At 50.6% G+C, this 27,501-nt stretch overlaps 2 protein-coding genes across 3 annotated transcripts in view; one reads left to right on the top strand and one right to left on the bottom strand.

Moving 5' to 3' along the window:
- LMO3 (LIM domain only 3) overlaps positions 1 to 27,501 on the top strand; it is a 109,039-nt gene that overhangs the window by 27,109 nt on the left and 54,429 nt on the right. The window contains exon 1 of one of the 2 annotated variants that reach the window (XM_069762750.1): positions 2,750 to 3,015. The exons of the other annotated variant lie outside the window; for it this stretch is intronic. Within the exon in view, the coding sequence (XP_069618851.1) occupies positions 2,973 to 3,015 (43 nt within the window). The 5' untranslated portion in view covers positions 2,750 to 2,972. Of the gene's footprint in view, positions 1 to 2,749; positions 3,016 to 27,501 lie in introns of those variants that run through there. 2 annotated transcript variants of the gene reach the window in all.
- Positions 6,530 to 27,491, bottom strand: LOC138674911 (keratin-associated protein 4-2-like). The gene is made up of 3 exons (XM_069762735.1): positions 27,454 to 27,491; positions 7,015 to 7,207; positions 6,530 to 6,862 (listed from the first exon to the last, which is right to left on the bottom strand). Exons 1-3 carry the CDS (start codon positions 27,489 to 27,491, stop codon positions 6,530 to 6,532), a joined length of 564 nt encoding a protein of 187 aa, XP_069618836.1.

Below are 27,501 nucleotides of genomic sequence, written 5' to 3'. Positions count from 1 at the left end.
GAGTCCAGTCTCAGTCTTGCTCTTCTCTCCTGAGTGTTGGAGGCTGTCTGTAGCGGAGGCTCCCTGCTATTTGTTGGTAGCGTGTCTCAGCGGTGTCAGTCTTATGCTTAGTCTCTGGCTCTGTTGCAGTCTTGGACTCAGTCTCGGTTACAGTCTTGGGCTCAGTCTCTGGACCATTCTCAGGTTTAGTCTTGGGTCCAGTCTCAGGCTCAGTCTTGCTCTCCTCTCCTGAGTTTTGGGGGCTGTCAGTAGTGGGGGCTCTCTGCTATTTGTGGGTACCTTTTCTTAGCAGTGCCAGTCTTGGGCTCAGTCTCGGGCTCAGTCTTGCTTTTCTCTAATGAGTGTTGGGGGCTGTCAATATTGGGGGCTCTCTACTATTTATGGGTGCTGTATCTTAGCTGTGCCAGTCTTGGTCTCAGTCTCGAGTTCACTCTTGGATTCATTCTCAGGATCAGTCTTTGGTTCATTATCAGGGTCAGTCTTGAATTCATTCTCGAGGTCACTCTCTGGCTCAGTCTTGGGCTCAGTCTCAGACAGAGACTGAACCCAAGACTGAGCCTAAGTCTTAAGCCCAGTATTGCTTTTTTCTTCTTACTGTTGGGGAGCTGTCAGCATTGGGGGCTGTCTGCTATTTGTGGGTGCCTTATCTCAGCAGTACCAGTCGCAGGCTCAGTTTTGGGTTCATTCTCGGGGCCAGTCTTGGGTTAATTCTCAAGGTCAGTCTCGAGCTTAGTCTCAGGCTCAGTCTTGCTCTGCTCTCCTGACTATTGGGGGGGGGCTGTCAGTATTGGGGGCTCCCTGCTATTTGTAGGTGCCGTATCTCAGCAGTACCAATCTCGGTTTCATTTTTCGGCTCATTCTCTGGCTCAGCCTCTGGTTCAGTCTCAGGCTGAGTTTTGGGCTCAGTTAGTCTTGAGCTCAGTCTTGCTCTTTTCTCCTGACTGTTTGGGGGGCTGTCAGTATTGGGGGCTCTCTGCTATTTGTAGGTGCCGTAGCTCAGCAGTACCAATCTCGGTTTCATTTTTGGGCTCATTCTCTGGCTCAGCCTCTGGTTCAGTCTCAGGCTGAGTTTTGGGCTCAGTCTCTGTCTAAGTCTTGAGCTCAGTCTTGCTCTTTTCTCCTGACTGTTTGGGGGCTGTCAGTATTGGGGGCTGTCTACTATTTTTGGGTGCCTTATCTCAGTAGTGCAAGTCTTAGGTCCAGTCTCGGGTTCAGTTTTGGGTTCATTCTCAGGGTGAGTCTTGGGTTCTTCCTGAGGGTCAGTCTGGGGCTCAGTCTTGTTCTTCTCTCCTAAGTGTTGGGTGGCTGTCAGTATTGGAGGCTCTATCTATTTGTGTGTGTGGTATTTCAGCAGTGCCAGTCTCTGGCCCAGTTTCAGGCCTAGTCTTGGGTTCAGTCTTACTCTTCTCTCTTGAGTGTTTGGGGGCTGTCAGTATTGCGGGCGCATTGCTGTTTATGGGTGCTGTATTTTAGCAGTGCCTGTCTTTGGGTCATTCTTGGGCTCAGTCTCGTGCTCAGTCTTGCTCTTCTCTCCTGAGTGTTGGGGGCTGTCAGTATTGGGGTCTCTTTGCTATTTGTGGGTGCCGTATCTCAGCAGTGAAAGCCTTGAGCTTGGTCTCAGTCTCTGGCTCAGTCTCGGGCTCATTCTTGCTCTTCTCTCCTGAGTGTTGGAGGCTGTTAGTATTGGGGCTCTTTGATATTTGTGGGCGCTGTATCTCAGCAGTGCCAGGCTCGGTCTCGGGCTCAGTTTGGGATCACTCACGCTCAGTCTCTGGCTCACTCTCGGAACCAGTCTATCTCTTCTCTCTTGAGTATTGAGGGCTCTCTGCTATATGTGGGTGCCTCATCTTAGCAGGGCCCAGTGTCACATTCAGGTTCGGGCTCAGTGTCATCCTCAGTCTCGTCCTCAGGCTTAGGCTTAGTCTTCCTCTTCTCTCCTGAGTCTTGGAGGCTGTCAGTATTGGGGGCTCTCTGCTATTTGTGGGTGCTGTATCTCAGCAGTGCCAGTCTCGGGCCCAGTCTCGGGCCTAGTCCTGGGCTCAGTTTTTCGCTTTCCTCCTGAGTATTGGGGGCTCTCTGCTATATGTGGGTGTCGTATGTCAGCAGTGCCAGTCTCGGTGCAGCCTTGTGTTCAGTTTCGGGCCCAGTCTTGCTCTTCCCTCCTGAGTATTGGGGGCTCTCTGCTATGTGTGGGTGTCCTATCTCAGCAGTGCCAGTCTCGGGCCCAGTTTCTCGCTCATTCTCGGGCTCAGTCTCGGGCCCAGTCTCGGGCTCAGTTTCAGGCTCATTCTCGGACCCAGTCTTGGGTTCAGCCTTGTGCCCAGTCTTGTGCCCAGTCTTTCTCTTCTCTCCTGAGTATTGGGGGGCTGTCAGTATTGGGGGCTCTCTGCTATATGTGGGTGTCCTATCTCAGCAGTGCCAGTCTCGGGCCCAGTTTCTCGCTCATTCTCGGGCCCAGTCTCGGGCTCAGTCTCGGGCCCAGTCTCGGGCTCAGTTTCAGGCTCGTTCTCGGACCCAGTCTTGGGTTCAGCCTTGTGCCCAGTCTTGGGCACAGTCTTTCTCTTCTCTCCTGAGTATTGGGGGGCTGTCAGTATTGGGGGCTCTCTGCTATATGTGGGTGTCCTATGTCAGCAGTGCCAGTCTTGGGCTCAGTCCTGCTCACCCGCTCTTGGCCTTAGCCAGGCGACCGCACTTTGCTGCTATGGAAACAGTAATTAAACTGATAAGAGTGGAGAAATGTCAGAATCTCGCACTCCGCAGCTGCACAGAGGAAGGGGGGAAGCAAATTGGTTCCCAGCTTCAGTGCTCAAAAAAGGAGGAGGTTTAGGGGTGGCTGAGGAGGGGGCTGCTCAGCGCTGGGGACCTGGATTAGCACTGGGGGCTGCAAGGGTCTCTGGGCCGCTGAGCAGAGGAAAACAAGGCCCAGAATGAGAGGGGACAAGGAGGCTTTGTCCGCCCTCCCCGGGGTGTGAATGGCTGCCGGCACCCATGCTCTGACTCCAGCACCGAGCACAGGTAGGTTGTCACTGCGGTGGGGGTGCTGTGCTTGGAGGTAATTATGGGGGGTGGTGCGTGTAAGTCGCCACCTGTAGGTGAGATGATGGGTGTTGTAGTTAGCACAGTGAGGGTACTTTGTAGTGTTGATGCTGGGACTGTGCAGATGAATGGAACCAAGCAAGGGGATAATGGGGGCACTCAAGCAAGCGGAGACCCCACAATGCGATCCGGGCAATTAACAGCACAGATCAGTGTGTGCCGACCCATCCTCAGACTCCACTGTCACACCCCACTGTAAGATCCTGCTGTCAGACCCACTCCTCTTAACCCTTGATGTTCTGCTTCCAGGCGCCTCCTCATCGACTCCACATCTGTCCAATCCCAAGAGCAGATCTTGTGGAGCGGCATTTGGTGGTGCCGCATTTAGCGGAGAAGCAGGTGGTGCAGCGGCATGTACTAGAGCGGCATGTGGTGCAGCGGCATGTGGTGGAGCAGCATGTACAAGAGCAGCATGTACAAGAGCAGCATGTGGTGCAGCGGCATGTGGTGGAGCATCATGTGGTGGAGCAGCATGTGGTGCAGCGGCATGTGGTGGAGCAGCATGTGGTGCAGCGGCATGTGGTGGAGCAGCATGTACTAGAGCAGCATGTGGAGGAGCGGCATGTGGTGGAGCAGCATGTGGTGCAGCGGCATGTGGTGGAGCGGCATGTGGTAGAGCAGCATGTGGTGCAGCGGCATGTGGTGGAGCATCATGTGGTGGAGCAGCATGTGGTGCAGCGGCATGTGGTGGAGCAGCATGTACTAGAGCAGCATGTGGAGGAGCGGCATGTGGTGGAGCAGCATGTGGTGGAGCAGCATGTACAAGAGCAGCATGTGGTGCAGCGGCATGTGGTGGAGCATCATGTGGTGGAGCAGCATGTGGTGGAGCATCATGTGGTGGAGCAGCATGTGGTGCAGCGGCATGTGGTGGAGCAGCATGTACTAGAGCAGCATGTGGAGGAGCGGCATGTGGTGGAGCATCATGTGGTGGAGCAGCATGTGGTGCAGCGGCATGTGGTGGAGCAGCATGTACTAGAGCAGCATGTGGAGGAGCGGCATGTGGTGGAGCAGCATGTGGTGCAGCGGCATGTTGTGGAGCGGCATGTGGTAGAGCAGCATGTGGTGCAGCAGCATGTGGTGGAGCGGCATGTGGTGGAGCGGCATGTGGTGGAGCGGCATGTGGTGCAGCGGCATGTGGTGCAGCGGCATGTGGTGGAGCGGCATGTGGTGGAACGGCATGTGGTGGAGCGGCATGTGGTGGAGCGGCATGTGGTGGAACGGCATGTGGTGGAACGGCATTTGGTGCAGCGGCATGTAGTGGAGCAGCATGTTGTGCAGCGGCATGTGGTGCAGCGGCATGTGGTGGAGCGGCATGTGGTGGAGCGGCATGTGGTGCAGCAGCATGTACTGGATTGGTAAGTAGTGGAACGCCATGTGGTGGAGCAGCATGTGGTGCAGTGGCATGTAGTGGAGCAGCCTGTGGTGCAGCGGCATGTGGTCGAGCAGCATGTGGTGCAACAGCATGTACTGGAGTGGCAAGTAGTGGAGCACCATGTGGAGGAGCGGCATGTGTTGCAGCGGCATGTGGTGGAGCGGCATGTGGGGCAGCAGCATGTGGTGGAGTGGCATGTGGTGGAGCAGCATGTGGTGCAACAGCATGTACTGGAGTGGCAAGTAGTGGAGCGCGATGTGGTGGAGCAGCATGTGGCATGTGGTGCAGTAGCATGTGGTGGAGCGGCATGTGGTGGAGCGGCATGTGGTGGAGCAGCATGTACTGGAGTGGCAAGTAGTGGAGCGCCATGTGGTGCAGCGGCATGTGGTGGAGCAGCATGTGGTGCAGCAGCATGTACTGGATTGGTAAGTAGTGGAACGCCATGTGGTGGAACGGCATGTGTTGCAGCGGCATGTGGTGGAGCGGCATGTGGGGCAACAGCATGTGGTGGAGCGGCATGTGGTGCAACAGCATGTACTGGAGTGGCAAGTAGTGGAGCGCCATGTGGTGGAGCAGCATGTGTTGCAGTGGCATGTGGTGCAGTGGCATGTGATGGAGCGGCATGTGGTGGAGCGGCATGTGGTGGAGCGACATGTACTGGAGAGGCAAGTAGTGGAGCGCCATGTGGTGGAGTGGCATGTGGTGCAGCGGCATGTGGTGGAGTGGCATTTTGTGCAGCGGCATGTGATGCAGTGGCATGTGGTGGAGTGGCAAGTAGTGGAGCGCTGTTATGATCCGGTGACCTTGGAGCAGCATGAAAACTTTCACTGGAGTAGGTGGTAACTATACTGACCGCAAATCCTGATCTTAACACCGCAACTAGAAGTAGCCGTGGGGTGTGCCTAACAAAACCTAGACACCTCGACACTGCGGCAGGACTAAATACCCCTATAGATGGAAATAGGAATACTATCTTGCCTCAGAGCAGAACCCCAAAGGATAGGCAGCCCCCCACAAATATTGACTGTGAGTAGTAGAGGAAAAGACACACGCAGGCAGGAAACAGGATTTAGCAAATGAGGCCACACTAGCTAAATAGGAAAGGATAGGACAGGATACTAGGCGGTCAGTAATAAAAATCCTTCCAAAAATATCCACAGCAGAAAATACAAAAATTCCACCATCTAACTAAAGATGTGGAGCGTATATCTGCAACTCCAGAGAATCCAACAAGACTGAGAAAACACTGACACAGTCTAAGCTGGACAAGAGAAAAACAAATGAATAGCACAAAATATAAGCACACTGCATGTGTGCCACAGAAAAAGAAACAGACACTTATCTTTGCTGAATTGGCAGCTAAGCAGGAGAAGCCAGAAAGTGATCCAACACTTCACAAGAAACATTGACAACTGGCAAGGACTAATGAATCCTGCACACCTAAATTTCCCCAGTCAGAACTGCAATCAGCAGATACACCTGGCCAGGACTGTGACTCAGAGACAACTGCATTCCCACCTACAACCACTGGAGGGAACCCAAAAGCAGAATTCACAACAGAAGATGCCATGTGGTGGAGCGGCATGTGGTGGAGCAGCATGTGGTGGAGCAGCATGTAGAGGTGCGGCATTTGGCGGAGCAGCATGTACTAGAGTGCCAAATAGTGAAGCGGCATGTGGTGGAACAGCATGTGGTGTAGCGGGATGTGATGGAGCAGCATGTGGTGTAGCGGGATGTACTGAGGCGGCATGTAGTAGGGCAGCATTTAATGGAGCAGCATGTGGTGGAGCAGTATGTAGTGGGGTGACGTGTAATGGGGCAGCATGTGGTGGAGCTTCATGTGGTGTAGCGGGATGTGATGGAGCAGCATGTGGTGTAGCGGGATGTACTGAGGCGGCATGTAGTAGGGCAGCATTTAATGGAGCAGCATGTGGTGGAGCAGTATGTAGTGGGGTGACGTGTAATGGGGCAGCATGTGGTGGAGCTTCATGTGGTGGAGCAGCATGTGGTGGAGCAGTATGTAGTGGGGTGACATGTAATGGGGCAGCATGTGGTGGAGCTTCATGTGGTGGAGCGGCATGTGGTGGAGCAGCATGTGGTGGAGCGGCATGTGGTGAAGCGGCATGTGGTGGAGCAGCATATGGTGCAGCGGCATGTGGTGAAGCGGCATGTGGTGGAGCAGCATGTGGTGCAGCAGCATGTGGTGGAGCGGCATGTGGTGCAGCGGCATGTACTGGAGTGGAAAGTAGTGGAGCGCCATGTGGTGGAGCGGCACGTGGTGCAGCGGCATGTGGTGGAGCAGCATGTGGTGGAGCGGCATGTGCTATAGTGGCAAGTAGTGGAGCAGCATGTTGTGCAGCAACATGTGGTGCAGCAGCATATGGTGGAGCGGCATGTGGTGCAGCGGCATGTTGTGGAGCGGCATGTGGTGGAGCGGCATATGGTGCAGCGGCATGTAGTGGAGCAGCATGTGGTGAAGCGGCATATACTGGAATGGCAAGTAGTGGAGCGCCATGTGGTGGAGCAGCATGTAGTGGACGGCATACGGTGCAGCAGCATGTGGTGGAGCAGCATGTGATGGAGTGGCATGTAGTGGGGCAGCATGCGGTAGGGCAGCATGCAGTGGGGCAGTATGTGGTGAAGCAGCATGTAGTGGGGCAGCATTTAGTGGGGCAGCATGCGATGGCGGGCAGCACGGTGGCGCAGTGGATAGCACAGCAGCCTTGCAGCGCTGGAGTCCTGGGTTCAAGCCCCACTAAGGACAACATCCTTCTCTCCGTGTTTGCGTGGGTTTCCTCCGGGTTCTCCGGTTTCCTCCCACATTCCAAAGACTGAATTTAGATTGTGAGCCCCATCGGGGACAGCGATGATAATGTGTGTAAAGCGCTGCGGAATATGTTAGCGCTATATAAAACTAAAGATTATTATTATGTGGTGGGGCAGCATTTAGTGAGGCGGTATGTAGTGGAGCCGGGTGGAGCGGCATTTGGTGCCACCATTCCGACCATTCTACTTCCTACCTGAATCACAGCGAACATAAGAAAAGGCCAAAATGACATAAAGTGACGTGTGATACGATGTATCCGGTGTGATATGATGTATCCGGTGTGACGTGTGATACGATGTATCCGGTGTGACGTGTGATACGATGTATCCGCTGTGACGTGTGATACGATGTATCCGGTGTGAGGTGTGATACGATGTATCCGCTGTGACGTGTGATACGATGTATCCGCTGTGACGTGTGATACGATGTATCCGGTGTGAGGTGTGATACGATGTATCCGGTGTGACGTGTGATATGATGTATCCGCTGTGACGTGTGATACGATGTATCCGGTGTGAGGTGTGATACGATGTATCCGGTGTGACGTGTGATACGATGTATCCGCTGTGACGTGTGATACGATGTATCCGGTGTGAGGTGTGATACGATGTATCCGGTGTGAGGTGTGATACGATGTATCCGCTGTGACGTGTGATACGATGTATCCGGTGTGAGGTGTGATACGATGTATCCGGTGTGACGTGTGATACGATGTATCCGCTGTGACGTGTGATACGATGTATCCGGTGTGAGGTGTGATACGATGTATCCGGTGTGAGGTGTGATACGATGTATCCGGTGTGATACGATGTATCCGGTGTGACGTGTGATACGATGTATCCGGTGTGACGTGTGATACGATGTATCCGGTGTGACGTGTGATACGATGTATCCGGTGTGATACGATGTACCCGGTGTGACGTGTGATACGATGTATCCGCTGTGACGTGTGATACGATGTATCCGGTGTGACGTGTGATGCGATGTATCCGGTGTGATACGATGTATCCGGTGTGACGTGTGATACGATGTATCCGGTGTGACGTGTGATACGATGTATCCGGTGTGATACGATGTACCCGGTGTGACGTGTGATACGATGTACCCGGTGTGACGTGTGATACGATGTATCCGGTGTGACGTGTGATACGATGTACCCGGTGTGACGTGTGATACGATGTACCCGGTGTGACGTGTGATACGATGTATCCGGTGTGACGTGTGATACGATGTACCCGGTGTGACGTGTGATGCGATGTATCCGGTGTAACATAGTAACATAGTAACATAGTTAGTAAGGCCGAAAAAAGACATTTGTCCATCCAGTTCAGCCTATATTCCATCATAATAAATCCCCAGATCTACGTCCTTCTACAGAACCTAATAATTGTATGATACAATATTGTTCTGCTCCAGGAAGACATCCAGGCCTCTCTTGAACCCCTCGACTGAGTTCGCCATCACCACCTCCTCAGGCCAGCAATTCCAGATTCTCACTGCCCTAACAGTAAAGAATCCTCTTCTATGTTGGTGGAAAAACCTTCTCTCCTCCAGACGCAAAGAATGCCCCCTTGTGCCCGTCACCTTCCTTGGTATAAACAGATCCTCAGCGAGATATTTGTATTGTCCCCTTATATACTTATACATGGTTATTAGATCGCCCCTTTCTTTTTTCTAGACTAAATTATCCTAATTTCGCTAATCTATCTGGGTATTGTAGTTCTCCCATCCCCTTTATTAATTTTGTTGCCCTCCTTTGTACTCTCTCTAGTTCCATTATATCCTTCCTGAGCACCGGTGCCCAAAACTGGACACAGTACTCCATGTGCGGTCTAACTAGGGATTTGTACAGAGGCAGTATAATGCTCTCATCATGTGTATCCAGACCTCTTTTAATGCACCCCATGATCCTGTTTGCCTTGGCAGCTGCTGCCTGGCACTGGCTGCTCCAGGTAAGTTTATCATTAACTAGGATCCCCAAGTCCTTCTCACTGTCAGATTTACCCAGTGGTTTCCCGTTCAGTGTGTAATGGTGATATTGATTCCCTCTTCCCATGTGTATAACCTTACATTTATCATTGTTAAACCTCATCTGCCACCTTTCAGCCCAAGTTTCCAACTTATCCAGATCCATCTGTAGCAGAATACTATCTTCTCTTGTATTAACTGCTTTACATAGTTTTGTATCATCTGCAAATATCGATATTTTACTGTGTAAACCTTCTACCAGATCATTAATGAATATGTTGAAGAGAACAGGTCCCAATACTGACCCCTGCGGTACCCCACTGGTCACAGCGACCCAGTTAGAGACTATACCATTTATAACCACCCTCTGCTTTCTATCACTAAGCCAGTTACTAACCCATTTACTCACATTTTCCCCCAGACCAAGCATTCTCATCCGGTGTGATGCGATGTATCCGGTGTGACGTGTGATGCGATGTATCCGGTGTGACGTGTGATATGATGTATCCGGTGTGATATGATGTATCCGCTGTGACGTGTGATGCGATGTATCCGCTGTGACGTGTGATATGATGTATCCGGTGTGATACGATGTACCCGGTGTGACGTGTGATACGATGTATCCGGTGTGACGTGTGATATGATGTATCCGCTGTGACGTGTGATGCGATGTATCCGGTGTGACGTGTGATACGATGTATCCGGTGTGACGTGTGATGCGATGTATCCGGTGTGACGTGTGATATGATGTATCCGGTGTGATATGATGTATCCGCTGTGACGTGTGATGCGATGTATCCGGTGTGACGTGTGATATGATGTATCCGGTGTGACGTGTGATACGATGTATCCGGTGTGATATGATGTATCCGCTGTGACGTGTGATACGATGTATCCGGTGTGATATGATGTATCCGCTGTGACGTGTGATATGATGTATCCGGTGTGACGTGTGATATGATGTATCCGCTGTGACGTGTGATGCGATGTATCCGGTGTGACGTGTGATATGATGTATCCGGTGTGACGTGTGATACGATGTATCCGGTGTGATACGATGTATCCGGTGTGACGTGTGATACGATGTATCCGGTGTGACGTGTGATATGATGTATCCGGTGTGACGTGTGATGCGATGTATCCGGTGTGATACGATGTATCCGGTGTGACGTGTGATACGATGTATCCGGTGTGACGTGTGATACGAAGTATCCGGTGTGACGTGTGATATGATGTATCCGGTGTGACGTTTGATGCGATGTATCCGGTGTGATACGATGTATCCGGTGTGACGTGTGATGCGATGTATCCGGTGTGATACGATGTATCCGGTGTGACGTGTGATACGATGTATCCGGTGTGACGTGTGATACGATGTATCCGGTGTGACGTGTGATATGATGTATCCGGTGTGACGTGTGATGCGATGTATCCGGTGTGATACGATGTATCCGGTGTGACGTGTGATATGATGTATCCGGTGTGACGTGTGATGCGATGTACCCGGTGTGATACGATGTATCCGGTGTGACGTGTGATACGATGTATCCGGTGTGATGTGTGATATGATGTATCCGGTGTGACGTGTGATGCGATGTATCCGGTGTGACGTGTGATATGATGTATCCGGTGTGATGTGTGATACGATGTATCCGGTGTGATACGATGTACCCGGTGTGACGTGTGATATGATGTATCCGGTGTGACGTGTGATACGATGTATCCGGTGTGACGTGTGATATGATGTATCCGGTGTGACGTGTGATACGATGTATCCGGTGCGACGTGTGATACGATGTATCCGGTGTGACGTGTGATACGATGTATCCGCTGTGACGTGTGATACGATGTATCTGCTGTGACGTGTGATGCGATGTATCCGGTGTGACGTGTGATGCGATGTATCCGATGTGATGTGTGATGCGATGTATCCGGTGTGACGTGTGATGCGATGTATCCGATGTGATGTGTGATGCGATGTATCCGGTGTGACGTGTGATACGATGTATCCGATGTGATGTGTGATACGATGTATCTGCTGTGACGTGTGATGCGATGTATCCGGTGTGACGTGTGATGCGATGTATCCGATGTGATGTGTGATGCGATGTATCCGGTGTGACGTGTGATACGATGTATCCGGTGTGACCTGTGATACAATGTATCCGGTGTGACCTGTGATGCGATGTATCCGGTGTGACGTGTGATATGATGTATCCGGTGTGACGTGTGATACGATGTATCCGGTGTGACGTGTGATACGATGTATCCGGTGTGACGTGTGATATGATGTATCCGGTGTGACGTGTGATACGATGTATCCGGTGTGACGTGTGATACGATGTATCCGGTGTGATACGATGTATCCGGTGTGACGTGTGATACGATGTATCCGGTGTGACCTGTGATACGATGTATCCGGTGTGACGTGTGATATGATGTATCCGGTGTGACGTGTGATACGATGTATCCGGTGTGACGTGTGATATGATGTATCCGGTGTGACGTGTGATACGATGTATCCGGTGTGACGTGTGATACGATGTATCCGGTGTGACGTGTGATGCGATGTATCCGGTGTGATACGATGTATCCGGTGTGACGTGTGATACGATGTATCCGCTGTGACGTGTGATATGATGTATCTGCTGTGACGTGTGATACGATGTATCCGGTGTGACGTGTGATACGATGTATCCGCTGTGACGTGTGATACGATGTATCCGGTGTGACGTGTGATACGATGTATCCGGTGTGACGTGTGATACGATGTATCCGGTGTGACGTGTGATACGATGTATCCGGTGTGACGTGTGATACGATGTATCCGGTGTGACGTGTGATACGATGTATCCGGTGTGACGTGTGATACGATGTATCCGGTGTGACGTGTGATACGATGTATCCGCTGTGACGTGTGATATGATGTATCTGCTGTGACGTGTGATACGATGTATCCGGTGTGACGTGTGATACGATGTATCCGGTGTGACCTGTGATACGATGTATCCGGTGTGACGTGTGATATGATGTATCCGGTGTGACGTGTGATACGATGTATCCGGTGTGACGTGTGATACGATGTATCCGGTGTGACGTGTGATACGATGTATCCGCTGTGACGTGTGATGCGATGTATCCGGTGTGACGTGTGATACGATGTATCCGGTGTGACGTGTGATATGATGTATCCGGTGTGACCTGTGATACGATGTATCCGGTGTGACGTGTGATACGATGTATCCGGTGTGACGTGTGATACGATGTATCCGCTGTGACGTGTGATGCGATGTATCCGGTGTGACGTGTGATATGATGTATCCGGTGTGACGTGTGATACGATGTATCCGCTGTGACGTGTGATACGATGTATCCGGTGTGACGTGTGATACGATGTATCCGCTGTGACGTGTGATGTGATGTATCCGATGTGATGTGTGATGCGATGTATCCGGTGTGACGTGTGATATGATGTATCCGGTGTGACGTGTGATACGATGTATCCGCTGTGACGTGTGATACGATGTATCCGCTGTGACGTGTGATGCGATGTATCCGGTGTGACGTGTGATATGATGTATCCGGTGTGACGTGTGATACGATGTATCCGCTGTGACGTGTGATACGATGTATCCGGTGTGACGTGTGATACGATGTATCCGCTGTGACGTGTGATGTGATGTATCCGATGTGATGTGTGATGCGATGTATCCGGTGTGACCTGTGATACGATGTATCCGGTGTGACGTGTGATATGATGTATCCGGTGTGACGTGTGATGCGATGTATCCGGTGTGACGTGTGATACGATGTATCCGCTGTGACGTGTGATACGATGTATCCGGTGTGACGTGTGATACGATGTATCCGGTGTGACGTGTGATACGATGTATCCGCTGTGACGTGTGATACGATGTATCCGGTGTGACGTGTGATACGATGTATCCGGTGTGACGTGTGATACGATGTATCCGGTGTGATACGATGTATCCGGTGTGATGTGTGATATGATGTATCCGGTGTGATACGATGTATCCGGTGTGACGTGTGATACGATGTATCCGGTGTGATACGATGTATCCGGTGTGACGTGTGATACGATGTATCCGGTGTGACGTGTGATGCGATGTATCCGGTGTGACGTGTGATGCGATGTATCCGATGTGATGTGTGATGCGATGTATCCGGTGTGACGTGTGATATGATGTATCCCGTGTGATACGATGTATCCGGTGTGACGTGTGATACGATGTATCCGGTGTGACGTGTGATACGATGTATCCGGTGTGACGTGTGATATGATGTATCCGGTGTGACGTGTGATATGATGTATCCCGTGTGATACGATGTATCCGGTGTGACGTGTGATATGATGTATCCGGTGTGACGTGTGATATGATGTATCCGGTGTGACGTGTGATATGATGTATCCGGTGTGACGTGTGATACGATGTATCCGGTGTGACGTTTGATACGATGTATCCGGTGTGACGTGTGATACGATGTATCCGGTGTGCCGTGTGATACGATGTATCCGGTGTGCCGTGTGATACGATGTATCCGGTGTGACGTGTGATACGATGTATCCGGTGTGACGTGTGATACGATGTATCCGGTGTGCCGTGTGATACGATGTATCCGGTGTGACGTGTGATACGATGTATCCGGTGTGACGTGTGATACGATGTATCCGGTGTGATACGATGTATCCGGTGTGACGTGTGATACGATGTATCCGGTGTGACGTGTGATACGATGTATCCGGTGTGACGTGTGATGCGATGTACCCGGTGTGATGTGTGATATGATGTATCTGGTGTGACGTGTGATGCGATGTATCCGGTGTGATACGATGTATCCGGTGTGACGTGTGATACGATGTATCCGGTGTGACGTGTGATACGATGTATCCGGTGTGATGTGTGATATGATGTATCTGGTGTGACGTGTGATGCGATGTATCCGGTGTGATACGATGTATCCGGTGTGACGTGTGATACGATGTATCCGGTGTGACGTGTGATACGATGTATCCGGTGTGATGTGTGATATGATGTATCTGGTGTGACGTGTGATACGATGTATCCGGTGTGACGTGTGATACGATGTATCCGGTGTGACGTGTGATACGATGTATCCGGTGTGACGTGTGATGCGATGTATCCGATGTGACGTGTGATATGATGTATCCGGTGTGACGTGTGATATGATGTATCCGGTGTGACGTGTGATATGATGTATCCCGTGTGATACGATGTATCCGGTGTGACGTGTGATACGATGTATCTGGTGTGACGTGTGATATGATGTATCCCGTGTGATACGATGTATCTGGTGTGACGTGTGATATGATGTATCCCGTGTGATGCGATGTATCCGATGTGATGTGTGATGCGATGTATCCGGTGTGACGTGTGATACGATGTATCCGGTGTGATGTGTGATATGATGTATCTGGTGTGACGTGTGATATGATGTATCCCGTGTGATACGATGTATCCGGTGTGACGTGTGATACGATGTATCCGGTGTGACGTGTGATGCGATGTATCCGATGTGATGTGTGATATGATGTATCTGGTGTGACGTGTGATACGATGTATCCGGTGTGACGTGTGATGCGATGTATCCGGTGTGACGTGTGATATGATGTATCCCGTGTGATACGATGTATCCGGTGTGACGTGTGATACGATGTATCCGGTGTGACGTGTGATATGATGTATCCGGTGTGACGTGTGATATGATGTATCCGGTGTGACGTGTGATATGATGTATCCCGTGTGATACGATGTATCCGGTGTGACGTGTGATACGATGTATCCGGTGTGACGTGTGATACGATGTATCCGGTGTGACGTGTGATATGATGTATCCGGTGTGACGTGTGATATGATGTATCCCGTGTGATACGATGTATCCGGTGTGACGTGTGATAAGATGTATCCGGTGTGACGTGTGATACGATGTATCCGGTGTGACGTTTGATACGATGTATCCGGTGTGAGGTGTGATACGATGTATCCGGTGTGAGGTGTGATACGATGTATCCGGTGTGACGTGTGATGCGATGTATCCGCTGTGACGTGTGATGCGATGTATCCGGTGTGACGTTTGATACGATGTATCCGGTGTGACGTGTGATACGATGTATCCGCTGTGACGTGTGATGCGATGTATCCGCTGTGACGTGTGATACGATGTATCCGCTGTGACGTGTGATGCGATGTATCCGGTGTGACGTGTGATACGATGTATCCGCTGTGACGTGTGATACGATGTATCCGGTGTGACCTGTGATACGATGTATCCGGTGTGCCGTGTGATACGATGTATCCGGTGTGACGTGTGATACGATGTATCCGGTGTGACGTGTGATACGATGTATCCGGTGTGCCGTGTGATACGATGTATCCGGTGTGACGTGTGATACGATGTATCCGGTGTGACGTGTGATACGATGTATCCGGTGTGACGTGTGATGCGATGTATCCGGTGTGCCGTGTGATACGATGTATCCGGTGTGACGTGTGATACGATGTATCCGGTGTGACGTGTGATGCGATGTATCCGGTGTGACGTGTGATGCGATGTATCCGGTGTGACGTGTGATACGATGTATCCGGTGTGACGTGTGATACGATGTATCCGGTGTGCCGTGTGATACGATGTATCCGGTGTGACGTGTGATACGATGTATCCGGTGTGACGTGTGATATGATGTATCCGCTGTGACGTGTGATGCGATGTATCCGATGTGATGTGTGATGCGATGTATCCGGTGTGACGTGTGATACGATGTATCCGGTGTGATGTGTGATGCGATGTATCCGGTGTGACGTGTGATGCGATGTATCCGGTGTGACGTGTGATACGATGTATCCGGTGTGATGTGTGATGCGATGTATCCGGTGTGAGGTGTGATACGATGTATCCGGTGTGACGTGTGATACGATGTATCCGGTGTGACGTGTGATACGATGTATCCGGTGTGCCGTGTGATACGATGTATCCGGTGTGACGTGTGATACGATGTATCCGGTGTGACGTGTGATATGATGTATCCGCTGTGACGTGTGATGCGATGTATCCGATGTGATGTGTGATGCGATGTATCCGGTGTGACGTGTGATACGATGTATCCGGTGTGATGTGTGATGCGATGTATCCGGTGTGACGTGTGATGCGATGTATCCGGTGTGACGTGTGATACGATGTATCCGGTGTGATGTGTGATGCGATGTATCCGGTGTGACGTGTGATACGATGTATCCGGTGTGACGTGTGATACGATGTATCCGGTGTGATGTGTGATGCGATGTATCCGGTGTGACGTGTGATGCGATGTATCCGGTGTGACGTGTGATACGATGTATCCGGTGTGATGTGTGATGCGATGTATCCGGTGTGACGTGTGATACGATGTATCCGGTGTGACGTGTGATGCGATGTATCCGATGTGATGTGTGATGCGATGTATCCGGTGTGACGTGTGATGCGATGTATCCGGTGTGACGTGTGATACGATGTATCCGGTGTGATGTGTGATGCGATGTATCCGGTGTGACGTGTGATGCGATGTATCCGGTGTGACGTGTGATGCGATGTATCCGGTGTGACGTGTGATGCGATGTATCCGGTGTGAGGTGTGATACGATGTATCCGATGTGATGTGTGATGCGATGTATCCGGTGTGAAGTGTGATGCGATGTATCCGGTGTGACGTGTGATACGATGTATCCGGTGTGACGTGTGATGCGATGTATCCGATGTGACGTGTGATGCGATGTATCCGGTGTGACGTGTGATGCGATGTATCCGGTGTGACGTGTGATGCGATGTATCCGATGTGACGTGTGATATGATGTATCCCGTGTGATACGATGTATCCGGTGTGACGTGTGATACGATGTATCCGGTGTGACGTGTGATACGATGTATCCGGTGTGACGTGTGATACGATGTATCCGGTGTGATACGATGTATCCGGTGTGACGTGTGATACGATGTATCCGGTGTGACATGTGATACGATGTATCCGGTGTGACGTGTGATATGATGTATCCGCTGTGACGTGTGATACGATGTATCCGGTGTGAGGTGTGATACGATGTATCCGGTGTGACGTGTGATATGATGTATCCCGTGTGATACGATGTATCCGCTGTGACGTGTGATATGATGTATCCGGTGTGACCTGTGATACGATGTATCCGGTGTGACGTGTGATATGATGTATCCGGTGTGACGTGTGATATGATGTATCCGGTGTGACGTGTGATACGATGTATCCGGTGTGACGTGTGATATGATGTATCCGGTGTGACGTGTGATGCGATGTATCCGGTGTGACGTGTGATACGATGTATCCGATGTGACCTGTGATACGATGTATCCGGTGTGACGTGTGATACGATGTATCCGATGTGACCTGTGATACGATGTATCCGGTGTGACGTGTGATACGATGTATCCGGTGTGACCTGTGATACGATGTATCCGGTGTGACGTGTGATATGGTGTATCCGCTGTGACGTGTGATGCGATGTATCCGGTGTGACGTGTGATACGATGTATCCGGTGTGACCTGTGATACGATGTATCCGGTGTGACGTGTGATACGATGTATCCGGTGTGACCTGTGATACGATGTATCCGGTGTGACGTGTGATACGATGTATCCGCTGTGACGTGTGATGCGATGTATCCGGTGTGACGTGTGATACGATGTATCCGGTGTGATACGATGTATCCGGTGTGACGTGTGATACGATGTATCCGGTGTGACCTGTGATACGATGTATCCGGTGTGACGTGTGATACGATGTATCCGGTGTGACCTGTGATACGATGTATCCGGTGTGACGTGTGATACGATGTATCCGCTGTGACGTGTGATGCGATGTATCCGGTGTGACGTGTGATACGATGTATCCGGTGTGACGTGTGATACGATGTATCCGGTGTGACGTGTGATACGATGTATCCGGTGTGACGTGTGATACGATGTATCCGGTGTGACGTGTGATACGATGTATCCGCTGTGACGTGTGATACGATGTATCTGCTGTGACGTGTGATACGATGTATCCGGTGTGACGTGTGATACGATGTATCCGGTGTGACCTGTGATACGATGTATCCGGTGTGACGTGTGATACGATGTATCCGCTGTGACGTGTGATACGATGTATCCGGTGTGACGTGTGATACGATGTATCCGGTGTGACGTGTGATACGATGTATCCGGTGTGACCTGTGATACGATGTATCCGGTGTGACGTGTGATACGATGTATCCGCTGTGACGTGTGATACGATGTATCCGGTGTGACGTGTGATACGATGTATCCGGTGTGACGTGTGATACGATGTATCCGCTGTGACGTGTGATGCGATGTATCCGGTGTGACGTGTGATACGATGTATCCGGTGTGACGTGTGATACGATGTATCCGCTGTGACGTGTGATGCGATGTATCCGGTGTGACGTGTGATACGATGTATCCGGTGTGACGTGTGATACGATGTATCCGGTGTGACGTGTGATACGATGTATCCGGTGTGATACGATGTATCCGGTGTGACCTGTGATACGATGTATCCGGTGTGACGTGTGATACGATGTATCCGGTGTGACGTGTGATACGATGTATCCGGTGTGACGTGTGATACGATGTATCCGGTGTGACGTGTGATACGATGTATCCGGTGTGACGTGTGATACGATGTATCCGCTGTGACGTGTGATATGATGTATCTGCTGTGACGTGTGATACGATGTATCCGGTGTGACGTGTGATACGATGTATCCGGTGTGACGTGTGATACGATGTATCCGGTGTGACGTGTGATACGATGTATCCGCTGTGACGTGTGATATGATGTATCTGCTGTGACGTGTGATACGATGTATCCGGTGTGACCTGTGATACGATGTATCCGGTGTGACGTGTGATACGATGTATCTGCTGTGACCTGTGATACGATGTATCCGGTGTGACGTGTGATACGATGTATCCGGTGTGACGTGTGATGCGATGTATCCGGTGTGACGTGTGATACGATGTATCCGCTGTGACGTGTGATGCGATGTATCCGGTGTGACGTGTGATACGATGTATCCGGTGTGACGTGTGATACGATGTATCCGGTGTGACGTGTGATACGATGTATCCGGTGTGACGTGTGATGCGATGTATCCGCTGTGACGTGTGATGCGATGTATCCGGTGTGACGTGTGATACGATGTATCCGGTGTGACGTGTGATACGATGTATCCGCTGTGACGTGTGATACGATGTATCCGGTGTGACGTGTGATACGATGTATCCGGTTTGACGTGTGATGCGATGTATCCGGTGTGACGTGTGATACGATGTATCCGGTGTGACGTGTGATACGATGTATCCGCTGTGACGTGTGATGCGATGTATCCGGTGTGACGTGTGATACGATGTATCCGCTGTGACGTGTGATACGATGTATCCGGTGTGACGTGTGATACGATGTATCCGGTGTGACGTGTGATACGATGTATCCGGTGTGACGTGTGATACGATGTATCCGCTGTGACGTGTGATACGATGTATCCGCTGTGACGTGTGATACGATGTATCCGATGTGACGTGTGATACGATGTATCCGCTGTGACGTGTGATACGATGTATCCGGTGTGACGTGTGATACGATGTATCCGCTGTGACGTGTGATACGATGTATCCGGTGTGACGTGTGATACGATGTATCCGGTGTGACGTGTGATGCGATGTATCCGGTGTGACGTGTGATACGATGTATCCGGTGTGACGTGTGATACGATGTATCCGCTGTGACGTGTGATGCGATGTATCCGGTGTGACGTTTGATACGATGTATCCGCTGTGACGTGTGATACGATGTATCCGGTGTGACGTGTGATACGATGTATCCGGTGTGACGTGTGATGCGATGTATCCGGTGTGACGTGTGATGCGATGTATCCGCTGTGACGTGTGATACGATGTATCCGCTGTGACGTGTGATACGATGTATCCGATGTGATGTGTGATGCGATGTATCCGGTGTGACATGTGATACGATGTATCCGCTGTGACGTGTGATGCGATGTATCCGGTGTGACGTGTGATACGATGTATCCGCTGTGACGTGTGATGCGATGTATCCGGTGTGACGTGTGATACGATGTATCCGCTGTGACGTGTGATACGATGTATCCGGTGTGACGTGTGATACGATGTATCCGGTGTGACGTGTGATACGATGTATCCGGTGTGACGTGTGATACGATGTATCCGCTGTGACGTGTGATACGATGTATCCGATGTGATGTGTGATGCGATGTATCCGGTGTGACGTGTGATACGATGTATCCGGTGTGACGTTTGATACGATGTATCCGCTGTGACGTGTGATACGATGTATCCGGTGTGACGTGTGATACGATGTATCCGGTGTGACGTGTGATGCGATGTATCCGGTGTGACGTGTGATACGATGTATCCGCTGTGACGTGTGATACGATGTATCCGGTGTGACGTGTGATACGATGTATCCGGTGTGACGTGTGATACGATGTATCCGGTGTGACGTGTGATACGATGTATCCGGTGTGACGTGTGATACGATGTATCCGCTGTGACGTGTGATACGATGTATCCGGTGTGACGTGTGATACGATGTATCCGCTGTGACGTGTGATACGATGTATCCGGTGTGACGTGTGATACGATGTATCCGGTGTGACGTGTGATACGATGTATCCGGTGTGACGTGTGATGCGATGTATCCGGTGTGATACGATGTATCCGGTGTGACGTGTGATACGATGTATCCGGTGTGACGTGTGATGCGATGTATCCGGTGTGACGTGTGATACGATGTATCCGGTGTGACGTGTGATACGATGTATCCGGTGTGACGTGTGATACGATGTATCCGCTGTGACGTGTGATGCGATGTATCCGGTGTGAGGTGTGATACGATGTATCCGGTGTGACGTGTGATGCGATGTACCCGGTGTGACGTGTGATACGATGTATCCGGTGTGACGTGTGATACGATGTATCCGCTGTGACGTGTGATGCGATGTATCCGGTGTGACGTGTGATACGATGTATCCGGTGTGACGTGTGATACGATGTATCCGGTGTGACGTGTGATACGATGTATCCGCTGTGACGTGTGATACGATGTATCCGGTGTGACGTGTGATACGATGTATCCGGTGTGACGTGTGATACGATGTATCCGCTGTGACGTGTGATGCGATGTATCCGGTGTGACGTGTGATACGATGTATCCGGTGTGACGTGTGATACGATGTATCCGCTGTGACGTGTGATACGATGTATCCGGTGTGACGTGTGATACGATGTATCCGGTGTGATACGATGTATCCGGTGTGATGTGTGATATGATGTATCCGGTGTGACGTGTGATGCGATGTATCCGGTGTGACGTGTGATACGATGTATCCGCTGTGACGTGTGATGCGATGTATCCGGTGTGACGTGTGATACGATGTATCCGGTGTGACGTGTGATACGATGTATCCGCTGTGACGTGTGATGCGATGTATCCGGTGTGACGTGTGATATGATGTATCCGGTGTGACGTGTGATACGATGTATCCGCTGTGACGTGTGATACGATGTATCCGGTGTGACGTGTGATACGATGTATCCGCTGTGACGTGTGATACGATGTATCCGGTGTGCCGTGTGATACGATGTATCCGGTGTGACGTGTGATACGATGTATCCGGTGTGACGTGTGATATGATGTATCCGGTGTGCCGTGTGATACGATGTATCCGGTGTGACGTGTGATACGATGTATCCGGTGTGACGTGTGATACGATGTATCCGGTGTGATGTGTGATATGATGTATCTGGTGTGACGTGTGATGCGATGTATCCGATGTGATGTGTGATGCGATGTATCCGATGTGATGTGTGATACGATGTATCCGGTGTGACGTGTGATACGATGTATCCGGTGTGATGTGTGATATGATGTATCTGGTGTGACGTGTGATACGATGTATCCGATGTGATGTGTGATGCGATGTATCCGGTGTGACGTGTGATATGATGTATCCCGTGTGATACGATGTATCCGGTGTGACGTGTGATACGATGTATCCGGTGTGACGTGTGATACGATGTGTCCGGTGTGACGTGTGATGCGATGTATCCGATGTGATGTGTGATGCGATGTATCCGGTGTGACGTGTGATGCGATGTATCCGGTGTGACGTGTGATGCGCTGTATCCGGTGTGACGTGTGATACGATGTATCCGGTGTGACGTGTGATATGATGTATCCCGTGTGACGTGTGATGCGATGTATCCGGTGTGACGTGTGATACGATGTATCCGGTGTGACGTTTGATACGATGTATCCGGTGTGACGTGTGATACGATGTATCCGGTGTGCCGTGTGATACGATGTATCCGGTGTGACGTGTGATACGATGTATCCGGTGTGACGTGTGATATGATGTATCCGGTGTGCCGTGTGATACGATGTATCCGGTGTGACGTGTGATACGATGTATCCGGTGTGACGTGTGATACGATGTATCCGGTGTGATGTGTGATATGATGTATCTGGTGTGACGTGTGATGCGATGTATCCGGTGTGACGTGTGATATGATGTATCCGGTGTGACGTGTGATGCGATGTATCCGATGTGATGTGTGATGCGATGTATCCGGTGTGACGTGTGATGCGATGTATCCGGTGTGACGTGTGATATGATGTATCCGGTGTGACGTGTGATGCGATGTATCCGGTGTGACGTGTGATATGATGTATCCGGTGTGACGTGTGATGCGATGTATCCGATGTGACGTGTGATATGATGTATCCCGTGTGATACGATGTATCCGGTGTGAGGTGTGATACGATGTATCCGGTGTGACGTGTGATACGATGTATCCGGTGTGACGTGTGATATGATGTATCCGGTGTGACGTGTGATATGATGTATCCGGTGTGATACGATGTACCCGGTGTGACGTGTGATACGATGTATCCGGTGTGACGTGTGATACGATGTATCCGGTGTGACATGTGATACGATGTATCCGGTGTGATACGATGTATCCGGTGTGACGTGTGATACGATGTATCCGGTGTGACGTGTGATATGATGTATCCGGTGTGATACGATGTATCCGGTGTGACGTGTGATACGATGTATCCGGTGTGACGTGTGATATGATGTATCCGGTGTGACGTGTGATATGATGTATCCGGTGTGATACGATGTACCCGGTGTGACGTGTGATACGATGTATCCGGTGTGACGTGTGATACGATGTATCCGGTGTGACATGTGATACGATGTATCCGGTGTGATACGATGTATCCGGTGTGACGTGTGATACGATGTATCCGGTGTGACGTGTGATATGATGTATCCGCTGTGACGTGTGATACGATGTATCCGGTGTGACGTGTGATACGATGTATCCGGTGTGACGTGTGATACGATGTATCCGGTGTGACGTGTGATACGATGTATCCGGTGTGACGTGTGATACGATGTATCCGGTGTGACGTGTGATACGATGTATCCGGTGTGACGTGTGATATGATGTATCCGGTGTGACGTGTGATGCGATGTATCCGGTGTGACGTGTGATATGATGTATCCGGTGTGACGTGTGATATGATGTATCCGGTGTGACGTGTGATACGATGTATCCGGTGTGAGGTGTGATACGATGTATCTGCTGTGACGTGTGATATGATGTATCCGGTGTGACGTGTGATACGATGTATCTGCTGTGACGTGTGATGCGATGTATCCGCTGTGACGTGTGATATGATGTATCCGGTGTGACGTGTGATATGATGTATCCGGTGTGACGTGTGATACGATGTATCCGGTGTGACGTGTGATACGATGTATCCGGTGTGACGTGTGATATGATGTATCCGGTGTGACGTGTGATGCGATGTATCCGGTGTGACGTGTGATATGATGTATCCGGTGTGACGTGTGATATGATGTATCCGGTGTGACGTGTGATACGATGTATCCGGTGTGAGGTGTGATACGATGTATCTGCTGTGACGTGTGATATGATGTATCCGGTGTGACGTGTGATACGATGTATCTGCTGTGACGTGTGATGCGATGTATCCGCTGTGACGTGTGATATGATGTATCCGGTGTGACGTGTGATATGATGTATCCGGTGTGACGTGTGATACGATGTATCCGGTGTGACGTGTGATGCGATGTATCTGCTATGACGTGTGATATGATGTATCCGGTGTGATGTGTGATACGATGTATCCGGTGTGACGTGTGATACGATGTATCCGGTGTGACGTGTGATACGATGTATCCGGTGTGACGTGTGATACAATGTATCCGCTGTGACGTGTGATACGATGTATCCGGTGTGACGTGTGATACGATGTATCCGGTGTGACGTGTGATACGATGTATCCGGTGTGACGTGTGATACAATGTATCCGCTGTGACGTGTGATGCGATGTATCCGGTGTGACGTGTGATACGATGTATCCGGTGTGACGTGTGATACGATGTATCCGGTGTGACGTGTGATACGATGTATCCGGTGTGACGTGTGATACGATGTATCCGCTGTGACGTTTGATGCAATGTATCCGCTGTGACGTTTGATGCGATGTATCCGCTGTGACGTGTGATACGATGTATCCGCTGTGATGTGTGATACGATGTATCCGGTGTGAGGTGTGATACGATGTATCCGGTGTGAGGTGTGATACGATGTATCCGGTGTGAGGTGTGATACGATGTATCCGGTGTGACGTGTGATACGATGTATCCGGTGTGAGGTGTGATACGATGTATCCGGTGTGAGGTGTGATACGATGTATCCGGTGTGACGTGTGATACGATGTATCCGCTGTGACGTGTGATACGATGTATCCGCTGTGACGTTTGATGCGATGTATCCGCTGTGACGTGTGATACGATGTATCCGCTGTGATGTGTGATACGATGTATCCGGTGTGAGGTGTGATACGATGTATCCGGTGTGAGGTGTGATACGATGTATCCGGTGTGAGGTGTGATACGATGTATCCGGTGTGACGTGTGATACGATGTATCCGGTGTGAGGTGTGATACGATGTATCCGGTGTGAGGTGTGATACGATGTATCCGGTGTGACGTGTGATACGATGTATCCGCTGTGACGTGTGATACGATGTATCCGGTGTGACGTGTGATACGATGTATCCGGTGTGACGTGTGATACGATGTATCCGGTGTGACGTGTGATACGATGTATCCGCTGTGACGTTTGATGCAATGTATCCGCTGTGACGTTTGATGCGATGTATCCGCTGTGACGTTTGATGCGATGTATCCGCTGTGACGTGTGATACGATGTATCCGCTGTGACGTGTGATACGATGTATCCGCTGTGATGTGTGATACGATGTATCCGGTGTGAGGTGTGATACGATGTATCCGGTGTGAGGTGTGATACGATGTATCCGGTGTGAGGTGTGATATGATGTATCCGGTGTGAGGTGTGATACGATGTATCCGGTGTGAGGTGTGATACGATGTATCCGCTGTGACGTTTGATGCGATGTATCCGCTGTGACGTGTGATACGATGTATCCGGTGTGAGGTGTGATACGATGTATCCGGTGTGACGTGTGATACGATGTATCCGCTGTGACGTGTGATGCGATGTATCCGGTGTGAGGTGTGATACGATGTATCCGCTGTGACGTTTGATGCGATGTATCCGCTGTGACGTGTGCTATGATGTATCCGCTGTGAGGTGTGATACGATGTATCCGGTGTGACGTGTGATACGATGTATCCGGTGTGACGTGTGATACGATGTATCCGGTGTGAGGTGTGATACGATGTATCCGGTGTGAGGTGTGATACGATGTATCCGCTGTGACGTGTGATATGATGTATCCGGTGTGACGTGTGATATGATGTATCCGGTGTGACGTGTGATACGATGTATCCGGTGTGAGGTGTGATATGATGTATCCGGTGTGACGTGTGATACGATGTATCCGGTGTGAGGTGTGATACGATGTATCCGCTGTGACGTGTGATATGATGTATCCGGTGTGACGTGTGATATGATGTATCCGGTGTGACGTGTGATATGATGTATCCGGTGTGACGTGTGATATGATGTATCCGGTGTGACGTGTGATACGATGTATCCGGTGTGAGGTGTGATATGATGTATCCGGTGTGACATGTGATACGATGTATCCGGTGTGACATGTGATACGATGTATCCGGTGTGAGGTGTGATACGATGTATCCGCTGTGACGTTTGATACGATGTATCCGCTGTGAGGTGTGATACGATGTATCCGCTGTGAGGTGTGATGCGATGTATCCGGTGTGAGGTGTGATACGATGTATCCGCTGTGACGTGTGATACGATGTATCCGCTGTGAGGTGTGATACGATGTATCCGCTGTGAGGTGTGATGCGATGTATCCGGTGTGAGGTGTGATACGATGTATCCGCTGTGACGTGTGATACGATGTATCCGCTGTGACGTGTGCTATGATGTATCCGCTGTGAGGTGTGATACGATGTATCCGGTGTGACGTGTGATACGATGTATCCGGTGTGAGGTGTGATACGATGTATCCGGTGTGACATGTGATACGATGTATCCGGTGTGAGGTGTGATACGATGTATCCGCTGTGACGTTTGATGCGATGTATCCGCTGTGACGTTTGATGCGATGTATCCGATGTGACGTTTGATGCGATGTATCCGCTGTGACGTTTGATACGATGTATCCGCTGTGACGTTTGATGCGATGTATCCGCTGTGACGTTTGATGCGATGTATCCGGTGTGAGGTGTGATACGATGTATCCGGTGTGACGTGTGATACGATGTATCCGCTGTGACGTTTGATGCGATGTATCCGCTGTGACGTTTGATGCGATGTATCCGCTGTGACGTTTGATGCGATGTATCCGCTGTGACGTTTGATACGATGTATCCGGTGTGAGGTGTGATACGATGTATCCGCTGTGACGTTTGATACGATGTATCCGGTGTGAGGTGTGATACGATGTATCCGCTGTGACGTTTGATACGATGTATCCGCTGTGAGGTGTGATACGATGTATCCGGTGTGAGGTGTGCTATGATATATCCCGTGTGATTCGTGTACCTGATCTCTGGCGGTCTCGCCTCCTCTCGGGACCCCATTTTTCTTCGC

Source organism: Ranitomeya imitator, chromosome 4, assembly GCF_032444005.1.
Source record: "Ranitomeya imitator isolate aRanImi1 chromosome 4, aRanImi1.pri, whole genome shotgun sequence".
In the NCBI taxonomy this organism is placed as follows: domain Eukaryota; kingdom Metazoa; phylum Chordata; class Amphibia; order Anura; family Dendrobatidae; genus Ranitomeya; species Ranitomeya imitator.
The sequence above is the reverse complement of the archived record's forward strand: the minus strand, read 5'-3'. Positions and strand labels throughout refer to the sequence as shown.